Genomic DNA, 10,918 nt, shown 5'->3' with positions numbered 1-10,918 from the left:
TCTTGTATAATTGTAAGTTAGCAGAACTTTCTTACTCTCAGGCAATAACTAGCAATTCATAGAAGTTCTTTGTATAAAATTTATATATTGAGGGGAGGGAATCTGCCTCAAGGGGAGTTCCATCGTGATCTATGCATGAGCTGTTTTGGAACATAAAAACCAAAACTTCTAAAACTTCTATCAATTTTCCTTCAGAATGCTAGCCTAATCTTAAATAAAGGAGTATGTAATGTCTGAAGCTTTGCTTAGTGGCTAAGGGTTTAGGGACATAGTGGTCACTGTAAAAGACAATGGGAGTTTTGCTGTCAACTTCACATGAAGGGAAAAATTCATTCTTAAGGTGTTCCCATTTCTTGAACAGAAACCCTAGCTAGTACAAAACTTTCAGCAATGAAACTTTCATCAACAACTGGGATTGACCCTTTCCCCTGCAAACCAACTCAAAAAGGTAATTTAAGTGAAAACAACCCCTGCCTGTTATCAGTGAAAGAGGATTTGTATCAATAATAACATTAAATAGCCATATCTTTCTGTTTAACTATTCACATTCCACACAGTGGAAATCTACCTCCAATAATTCCAGATTTTAAAACTGGATTTTAAAATCCTTAAAGAAATGTGTCAAACCTGCTGAGTGAGAATACACCAGATGAAATGCATTTTAATATTATCAATCAATGAGTTGCAATCTCTTAATCTTACAAATGCAGACCTCACAGCAGTGGATATTACAATAAAAATATATTAATTGCAGAGATGCAGGATATTGCCAATAACTGTGTGATGCACTGTGTAACAGCTGGAGCATCTAATATAATGAGGGCGCTCGGAATTCATCTGTGACATGCCACTCACTGTATGTTTTTCCCTTTGAGCCTATTAGTAAGAGCAGAATTTTCTTCCTTAGTGCTCAGTGGACAGAAATGGTGTCAAGATAATCACCGTGTGGTTGAGAGAGGCATCTGGTGTGAGAGGACAGTTACCCTGACAGATACCAGAGAATATTGCTGCTGACTGGGGAAACTGAGTCCTGGACTATTCAAGTCCCATCATACAATTAATGTGGACCTAATTCCCATTTCACTCTCATCCATGATGATGTCAGGATTCCTTTCAGGCCTGGTATTGACTCTGGCATGGGAACATGCCTTTCCTTCGGTACCCTATCAGACAGGACCTGCTATCACGGCCCTACAGGCACAGGCACGGGTACTGACATGGACAGGAGAGTGTGCAGCACCCTGTGACCTCTTCAGCACTTGGCTGGAGAGTGCCCTTGCAAAGCCAGCATGCAGGACAGCATGAGCAGCCTGCACTCATACCATGTGGCATGAGATGTGGCCAGTAAGATACCCCCCAAGCTTCTCATCAAGTGCCCAGTAAAGCAAGGGCAACATGCCTCTTGGGTTCAATGGCCCAGGGTCCACCTCACTAAAAACAGCTTCTTTTGCAGGACCTTCTGTGCTCTTGCCAAAACCCACAGCCCTCATCAAGTTTAAGCTTCTAATCCTGAAGGAAAGAGAAGACAGGGCAACCTCACAGGTGAGATTCATCAGGCTGTTGAAAGTATTGTGTCCCCTTTTAAGTTTTTTTCCCCCAAAATGAGAGGGGCAGTTGGCCCTTAATTTTCAGGAAATTCTCTTTACTTAGTCCAAATTCAGTTTAAATGCAAGTCTGTGGTAAAAGATATAAAAGAGGATTATTGCTGGCAAAGTTCTGCATCTCTTTTCCAACAAACTGCATGCCTGTGGCAAAGCTAAAATAACAATAACAATGCAATGTTTACTAGTCATGAATGTCGTGTCTTTTGTCTCTTGTGTGGTTATTGCATTTGCAGTCACATGATGCTTGTTTTAATTTTTGCTTTGCTCTTTATGTACTAAATTACTGCCATTTGTACTTGATCTTAATTAGCAAGATTTTTGTGCTGTGGTTTATGTATGTTTTTTTATGTATGTGTGTGAAAAAGAGGAGAGAGTTCAGTTACACACAACGGAGTATGCATACTCATTGTATGTATGTATAGATATCCATGGCTAAAAGATACTGCATATATATATATGTAGATATGAAGAATAACTGATATCAGAAATACAAGACATCAAATGGATCTAGTGGCACAAGAATGGGTTTTGATTGATTTAGAGAGCCATTAGAATTCAGAAGTGTATTTATAGCCTAGTATATAGTTTCTCTTTAATTTATGTAATAAATGACTAGGTATATAAATTAAAGCAAAACATAGACAGAAGACTATCTCTTTCTCTGTATATTCCTATTTATGTACCTTTCCTTTTTCTACTCCCTTTTGTACTCTCCCCATCTACTTACTTTGGCCTTTTGCTTTCTAACTTGCTGTAGCTCTGTTTTCCATCCTCCTATAGTGACTTTTCAACACTCCCGCATCCCCCATTGTTCTCCAGACATGGCTTTTGGACTACAGCTCTTTTTTTGAAGAAGCATGTTACAAACTCTTGATAGAGCTGCTATTTTCAGTGATGGTTTTGTTAGACTTTAAACTGCTTCTTTCCTACTTTGTATGTAAGAACAGATTTATGCTTTTAAATATATTGTCCTCTCACTTTGATGTTTTCTCTTAATACAGTAAAAGCAAATAGCACGGCAGGTGAACATTAGCAAAAGCCACAGCTCCACTTTCCCAGCAAGCGGCAAAAATGTGAATATACACTAGGAAACCTAATTCATGACTGCAGGTAAATAGATTTTTTTAATATTTCCTACCTCTGTTAGTTTCTTTTTGTTGCAGTGAACATTCATATATTTGCTTGCACACATCCATTTTCTCACTTACACACAAACACACACATGCATGCCCTTTCTTTACATTGATTTTTTTCTTTTTTTTTTTTGTTTTGTTTTTTTACTTGTTTTAGGTAATTTGCTACGTTGCTTTCAGTTTTGCCAAGCCCTGAAGGCATGCTAGTTCATGCTGCTCCCTCTCACACTGGCAATGACTGCGTACAGTCAGAGTGCAATCGCTACATTTGTCTCAGTTCAGTCCAAGTCAATAGATATACACCGGCATTCCTTAACTCGGGTGATTCTTTTCTTCTTTCTTGGGGGCTGAAGCTCAGGGCAATTGAGTGTAACAGTCATGGTTGTGAATTTCTTGGGCTTGCAGAAGGAACAAGATTGGAAGGAGCCTTCTTCTTTACGGACATGCCTGGGTATGTAGAAGGAATTGCACTGGCCGTAGCAGAACCTGTTGATAATGGTACGACTGTTGCAGCCTTCTTCATGGATAGTTTGTTTGAGGGGTTGAGTTTTACACCAATCCCGTTTTAAGTATTTGCGCTCAGTGATGTGCAGTGCCTCCTGACTAGATTCTAGCACCTCTTCCGCAGGCATGGAAGTGCCTTTTCCTCGTTCTCGATGCCTAGAACCCGACTGCTGCTGTGTCTGTATTTGCTCTGAATCATTGGGCTGATCTTTGTCAGGAGGAGGGATAGCACCTTGAGATCCACGATTCCTCTTTCTCCCTTCTGCTGTAGGTAGCAGAAATCCCATCAGAAGAAACACAGCACCAATGGCGTACAGTGTGCGGACCATCCTATATGGAGGAAGTTGAGGGAATAAAGCACAGTTGTGGATTTCAGATATCAACAGAAGCCAGGTATGCAATATATTTTCAGTTCCATAAAAGAAACGTGGGGTTGTGCAAACACACATTTACAAAAGATAAGCATTAGCTTTTACCAGCTGGAAAGCAATTTCCAAATTACCAAGCAATAAAAGCTTCCATATACAGTGATTGAAAGGAGGAGGCTAAAGTAAGTCTAAAGAGAATTTTATTTTGTGTAGCATGCATTTTTTCCCCATCTCTTTTCTCCATGGATACTACCCTAGTTAAGAGTTCTCATTCTCTTCTTGGACCTCATTGACATTAGGAAGGTTACTCCTAACTTAACACTGGTGGAAGAGCAGATTTTATGCTACACAAGGATTTGTATGACACAGCTATCTACAATACCAGAGAACTAAACTCTTTGACTCAGGAGATCTAGTCTACCTATGTGTTCCTAAGTCAGTCTCAGAAGTTTTGTACAGCTTCTTGAACAATATACATCCAGATGATAATGTGCATGCTATATCTGCTTGTCTGAATTACAGCATCCCAAGCACAGTCACGCTGCACCTGTGAAATGGTCCAATGTGTCTGAGTGTAATGCTGCTTAAGGTAAGAAATATGCAACAAGACATGCAACTAACATGAAAGAATACGTAAGTGTATGTTAAAAGAGATGCATCTGTAATTTCAAATTACACAAATTCTCTCACATTACTCTGAATCTTTGACAGAAATTATACAGATGTAGTCACAGTGCTGAAAATTTTTCAGATCTCTGAATTTTATTCATTATATAAAGCAAGATATTGAAAGGAACATATGAGGACAACAGAATTTCATATACGACACTAAATGTCAGGTAGTTCGTGCACTCAAGAAAACCCACTTTGAGAAGTGCAGTAAGTGGAGACTATGAGGTTCTTAAAACTGCACCCCTGTGCCAAACCTAATTAATAGCATAGGAACAGCCTTTCTTTCCCCTCTTATTCCACCATTTCTGCTGCTTCGCAAAGCTCTGAGTTCTTTTGGCTGCTCAGTTAGACACCAACCAGTCAGAAAACTCATCACCTGTCACACTTTTCCCCCTTCCAGAACTGCCATGGTTTCCATGTTGTTCTGGAAAGCAGGGGTTCTGGGAATCAAGACAAACAGATCAGGGAAAAAAGCTTGCAGGGGACCCTCCCGGTGGGAGCTTGGAAGAAGCTACGAGAAAAGAGCGACTGCTTGCAAAAAAACTGTAAAAAAGGAGACCTGCCAAGAGGCACATGCATTAAAAAGGGAAGAACTGTGAAAAATATACATACATAAAACCGACCAACCAAGCAAACAAACCCCAAACAACTTGGGTAGTTTGGGATGTCTTCTACCTGCTTGGAGTGCTGCAGTTATATCCCTTATTTGGCTTGTTTTATCAGTAAGGGGGAAATTAGTGATTGAACTGAAGAGTCCTGCTTGTGCTACTATCCAAGAAACATGGGAAACCAAGAGCACCATGCTGGACGGCTTTACCCGCTCTGCCCAAGACCACACAACTAGGCAGGAAAGCAGCCAAATGCCGATGCTGTAAGGGCCACCTAGAGACGCAGCAGAGGCTCAGGGTAAGTACTATTTGCTATAAAAGATATCTGTTAATTTCTCAATTACTAGTCTTTCCAGTCACACGGAGAAAACAAGTGTTAGATTATGCTGTTCAGAAAGCATTTCTTACCAAATGGACTGGGAAAGGAATTACTGGAGTGGAAGAGTATCATAGGGAGTTTTTAATCTATTCAGGGATTTGCTTGTGGATTTAATATTTTAAGTGTTTGTCTACAGATTGTTAGAGCACCTAGAGTTAATAATATGTATGATAAATACATGCTTTTGGTTTATTCATTTATGTTTCTGTACCAGTATGTCCTATGTTAGAAACTTCAGACTTCAAGCAAGAGGTGCAAGAATGACACTGTTGCTGACTCCAACGGACAACTTGGAAGGACTGCTTTTAATATCTAAATGAAACATGCAATTCTAATAACCTTAAGGCTCTGAAATAGAACAACAACAAAAGTTGGGAATTCTTAATAGAAGACTAGTGCAGCATAATTTCAAGTGTCAGCTTGAATGTCACATTTATCTTCTTTCCCTATTTCTACTGCAACCTGAATGTTATTTAAACATGCTTCTTTTGAAACTTAATTTTCTCTTAAAAAAAAAAAAAAGAAGTTATTGCATGCAATTGAAAATAGATTGCTAGTTTATAAGCAGTGCCAGCAAGCTTCAGGTGTTTGCTTAGTGTCCCATAGCAGAGTTGAAGTTCCACCAACAAACATATTCCTGGACTACTTTCATTTCTAAAACTGATGACCTCCACATTGTTTCAACTTTCTCTCTCTCCCCCCTGCCATAAATGTTCAATTGATGATACAGTAAGGTCTAATCATGGGAAAACGAGGTGTACTTTGAGATGGGAATTCAGAGGAAATTTGATGGTAATGTTTATTGTAATATCTCTATCGCAGATTGATGCATAATTACTCAGCATGTGCCTAACCCTAAGGAAATGCAAGCATGTGTTTCAGTATAATCCTAAATTCCAGGAGGCAGTTTTTCACTGAGTTGGTTTCCAGCCTTAAATGTGGAAGCTATATCACATGCTCATTAAAGAGACTGTGATTCAAATGGAAATTAGCAACTCAGCAGAAACATTTGTTACACACACATCTAAAAGTACAAATAATCCAATCATTTAGGAATAAATATGGTTTAAACACAGACCCGTCAAAAAGGTTGTGTGAACCTCATGACCCCCACAGCAGCTCAAGAAGGACCTTCTTTTTATAGAGACCTATTAAACATTTATTAACCAAAAAAGAAAAAAAAAAGGATTATTTTTAAGAAATGCAAAAGACGAAGGAGAATGAGGGAGTAGGCCTCAGCAAGGAAAGCAGCCACTCTGCACCACCTCTGGTCCCCAGGCAAGCCATTTGCTTGCGAGAGAAGACAACACTTCTGTTTGCCTACATTAGGAACTAGCGTGGTCCACGCATCTATGAATTAGTGTTTAAGAATGTTTCCTTAACAGGTTTTTATTACTTAAAAAAAAAAACAACCCAAAAAAACAGAGTGCAGAACAGTACAGGTAGCTGAATCAGTGTTACCATACCCAGAGTTCTACCAAAAAGAAATCTCTCCCTAGCATAATGTTTTTTTCCTTGTCACAGTCATAACTCTGCAGAAGTAACAACTCTGGAGCTTGGGCAGGAGCTGTGAGGAACCAGGCTGCCAAAGCTTATAGTCCAGATTTATGCAAAATTTTCAGTACCTGATACTGGCTGTTACACTGGCATAGCCAGAAATCCTTTTGAGGATCCATTTGAGAAGCCTTTGAACAAACAGATGACTATAACCAAAATGATCAATTCCCCCTTACTTTGTTCAGGCAGATCTGATAGAATTAATATTTATTTTCTTATGTAACAAAATACTTCAAAAATCTATTTTTTCCATATTTCACTGCTAAGATGAGTTCTACTGTTCATCTGTAAGTTCTTAGTCCTAAAGCCAAAAGAAGTTTTATTGCTGACTTCAAACAGGAGCAGAATTGGGCCCTAACATTCATACCACCTCATATGTGGTTTATCTAGAGCCTGGGTTCTCATCATCTAAACCAGATTAGAAATCTGGTGGATTAATACTAGGAACTGTTTCTAGAGAAGTTTAAATGCTTTCAGGTTTATTATTTTATACAATTAAGCTGTATTTTCTTCATTTATACATTTTCTGCTATAAATTAAGGATCACCATGTGTCAGTTCATAAGCAGAATTTCCCTATGAGTTCCCAGGCAGAGTCAGAAAGTTATTAGTAAAAGTTTTAGTACACAGCAACTTGTTCAAAAGAACTGGATGGAATCCTGGTTCTGTTGAAATATACAGCAAAATTCTCACAGACGTCAGCAGGCCTGTAATTTCATCTGTGAACCATATTTACTAGGAAAATATTATGATGAGCCATGGGCTCATGCACTTCACAGAAAACATGAAGAATAATCTCACAAAGACCTAAAAAAAAAAAAAATACATATGTTTGGTGGGCTTCAAATACCAGCCAAAGAAAGAGGCAAAACACAACCATTTGACTACTGAGAAAATTGAAGTGGTTTATGTCCCAGAGGATCGGAATAATTTTATGCCTGGCTTATTATATATGAATTACAGAAATAGTCTTATGTAATGTTTTCATAGTTTTCAAGGATCTGTATTTTTAAATATACAAAAAGGCATGGCAATGGCAGTTCCCAGAGAACCTTTTTTTTTCTTTTCCCTGAGATCAAGACAGCAAAACTAGCATCTCTGGTAGAATCTGGATACATTGACATTTCAGCTTATTTCTTCTTGCAAGTCACGGAGATGCCTTTTTTTGAGAAACGTCATGAGTGGAGACAGCAATACAAAAAAAGAAAAAAAAAAGAAAAAAAAAAAAAAAAGGAAGAACTTTGAAACTCCCCTTTCCGAAGGCATTGCTCTGTAGGACATTCTAGGGACCACACGGAAGGCGAACATCATGGTGGGCATGGCTGGTAGCAAACCCGAAATAGACTCTCCTGCTGACACCCGTGAAGCCTGACAGCTCCACTCACCAGGGCGAAGCTCCCTCAAGATGGATTTGCTCGCGGAGCCCTGGGCCCACCAGGACTGTTCTCCTGCGCACAGCCACGCGTGCTGCAAGGAGAAAGTCTTCAGGAGAAGCTACACGTTTCTGGGTAACATCGCAGAAAGCAAAACTGAATGCTTTAGCACAGACTGGGCCCGAATCCGAAAGAGGAGCAGAAAACTACGGGCACTGGTGCCTTTTAAATCCGACACGCAAGTCTCCACGCCCGCTAGCCGGTCACATCGGGGCTCCCGCACGGTGAGGACGGGCAGGAGGCAAGCGGCTGCTCTCCGTCTCCCCGGGCTGGGCTCATAGCGGCTGCGGCGGCGGGTCCCTGGTGCTGCATCCTAACAGCTCCGTGCCTCTCAGCAAAGGGGTGACTAAACCCCTTCCAGCTGGCAGGGCGAGCCCAACGCACGTTGGTGTCTGTTCAGAAAGGGGTCTCCCCAGCACCGGGTCTTAGTCCCGATGAGCGAAACGGGCTTCACTCGCCAGACTTTCACTGAGAGGAGCCACGAACGGGACACCAGGAGCGAAGCCGCTACAGACGGCCGGGACGGCTCAGGACAGCGGGCCGCCGCCGCGGCCCCGCACCGGACAGGATCTCACCGCCCAACCCGCCTAGGTAAGACGGGGCTGTCGCTGAGCGCCGCGTGGATGCGGCGTCGGAGAGGAGAAGCCTTCGGCTCGGTTTGGCATCCTCATCTCAGCCGGGAGCGGCTCAGCCCGGCTCCCCGCAGTCGCGGACGCTCATCGCGGCAGCTGGAGACACCACCCGGGTCACCACCCGGGAGGCGGCCGCCGTCTGGGCTTACCCAGCGGAGGACGAGCTCCGAGCCGGTGACTCCCGAGCCGTCGGAGGACAGCATTAAAACGGACGGGGCGAGTGAGCAAAGCTTCCTCACGAAGGGAAATGCCCAGCGCCAGGTCAGCCCGGGGCTGGGGGGAGCGGGGCAGCACCAGGCCGGCGCACTGCGGGGAGGGCTCCGGCCGCTCTGGCCAGGCCGAGGTGAGCCTGGGGCCTGTCAGCACGGGGAGGGGGAGCGGTGGCTGAGAGATGCCCAGGGCCGTCTGGCTCCGAGTCAGGTGGGAGGGCAGGGCGGGCAGGCAGCGCAGGAGAAGGAGGAGAGGGGCCGAGCGCAGCGGCGGGGCCGCGGTCCGTCCCGCCCGACGGCGCCCCGGGACGCGCAGTGCTCGCGCGCGGCCGGTGCAGACCCTTCGCGACCCGCCGCCCGACCCCGCCGGCACACACCGGGCCCCCCGGGCGGCACAGCCTCCGCGGGGAGCTCCTGTAGGCCCGGGGCACGCCCTTGGCGAGGACCAGAGGTTTGCAAAGGCGGCCGGGGCAAAGCCGGGGCTGAGAGGTCTCGTGGCGGCAGCCTGGCAGGACGGGGCGGGAGGCGCCGGTGGAGGCACATGGGGATCTGCCCCCGCCCCGCTCCGCGAAGAGGCCGGGCCGGGGTTTTGCCGTGTGTCGGGTGGGCGCCGAATCCAATTTGTCGGGAGTGATGCTGTAGGCGGAGATGAGAGGCAGAGCTAACAGGGCTTTTGCAATCCCTGTGCTTGTCAGGGGACAGGGATGTAACGGCGCCCTAATCCCCAGAACTGCAGCGGAAATGCCGGTTCCGCCTCGCTCCCGCGGACGGGAGGGACGGGTGCCACCCTCCGCAAAGCCGAGGGACCCGGAGTTTTGCTAGACACCGACGAACGACCCCTCTCCGAAGGCAGGATAGATTAGAATTCTGCCTCCCACAGAGACCGGCCGAACTCCGCAGCTGCCTGCCTCGTTTGCGGCCCCGATTGCTCCCCCGCTGTGCTTGCGCGCAGAGCAGCGCTGCCCAGCTCACCTGCGCGGCGGCGGAGGCTCCGCGGCGGGGCCCGGCTCGGCGGCGGCGGCTCCTCAGCGGGGCCCGGGGCTCTGTGGGGCTCTACCCGGAGGCTCACTAGGCGGAGCGGGTGGCGTGGGAGCCCGGAGCTGCTTGGGAGTCCATAGAGAGAGAGTCTCGGATCCTGCCTACAAATTGCAGCAGCGCCGAGCTGTCTCCCATTTAAATGTCTGCCAGCTGAGATCTGCTCTCCAAGCCCCTCCAGATCATTGGACAAGCGCCTCCAAAGCCCGTGTTATCCGCCCCCTTTAACACTTCCATAAACCTCCACCAGGGAAAGCTTTCAGTCATCTAGATAAACACTCGACTGCTTTACTCTCTCAAGAGAATCGGTGCTAAAGGTCACCACCCCGAGGAATTGTTCCTGGAATGCACAGAAAATTCACATTTTCCATCCCCATTAAAGTATGACATCCAAGAAGAGTTAAATTCCCCCCCCCCTCCTCCAACCCCCCCTCCCTCCGCCGCCCTTCTGCGCTCGCTGCCGGGCCGGGGCTGAGCTGCTGGGCGCTTTCCTGCCCGAGAGCCGGCCAGGAGAGCGGTGCTGCCATGGGGAGCCCTTCACCGGCCCGCCTGGGCCAGGAGGGAGGCAGGCAGCTCTCCGACCGTCCCTGGTACAAATTTTCATTGATGAGCTTTGCCTTCTGCAGATGTGACGGGAGTTACGTATCTTTGGCAAAACCCCCCACAAACCTGTGTGCATGTGTGTGCGCGGGGATGGGGGGGGTGGTGTCAAACCGTGGCTGCCGGTCAGCAGCCGCGCTCGCAGCTCTGCATCAGTGAGAGGGTTTTATTTATTTATATTCCTT

At 45.6% G+C, this 10,918-nt stretch overlaps 1 protein-coding gene across 2 annotated transcripts; it reads right to left on the bottom strand.

Annotated features, from left to right (window-relative positions):
• Positions 1 to 2,034: 2,034 nt before the first annotated feature.
• GREM1 (gremlin 1, DAN family BMP antagonist) lies at positions 2,035 to 10,218 on the bottom strand. Of its 2 annotated transcripts, none has more exons than XM_065685438.1 (2): positions 10,071 to 10,218; positions 2,035 to 3,571 (listed from the first exon to the last, which is right to left on the bottom strand). In XM_065685438.1, exon 2 carries the CDS (start codon positions 3,568 to 3,570, stop codon positions 3,016 to 3,018), a length of 555 nt encoding a protein of 184 aa, XP_065541510.1. In that variant the 5' UTR covers position 3,571; positions 10,071 to 10,218; the 3' UTR covers positions 2,035 to 3,015. The 2 variants fall into 2 exon arrangements, with proteins under 2 accessions (XP_065541510.1, XP_065541512.1); XM_065685440.1 differs by lacking the exon at positions 10,071 to 10,218 and adding an exon at positions 9,039 to 9,107.
• Between the last annotated feature and the right edge of the window lie 700 nt (positions 10,219 to 10,918).

Source organism: Lathamus discolor, chromosome 6, assembly GCF_037157495.1.
Source record: "Lathamus discolor isolate bLatDis1 chromosome 6, bLatDis1.hap1, whole genome shotgun sequence".
Lineage (NCBI taxonomy): Eukaryota > Metazoa > Chordata > Aves > Psittaciformes > Psittacidae > Lathamus > Lathamus discolor.
Note: the sequence above shows the minus strand (reverse complement) of the source record. Positions and strands in the feature narration are given on the sequence as shown.

Coding starts and splice junctions, on each gene's coding strand:
- GREM1 (XM_065685438.1), bottom strand. CDS start 3,570: ATGGTCCGCACACTGTACGCCATTGGTGCTGTGTTTCTTCTGATGGGA.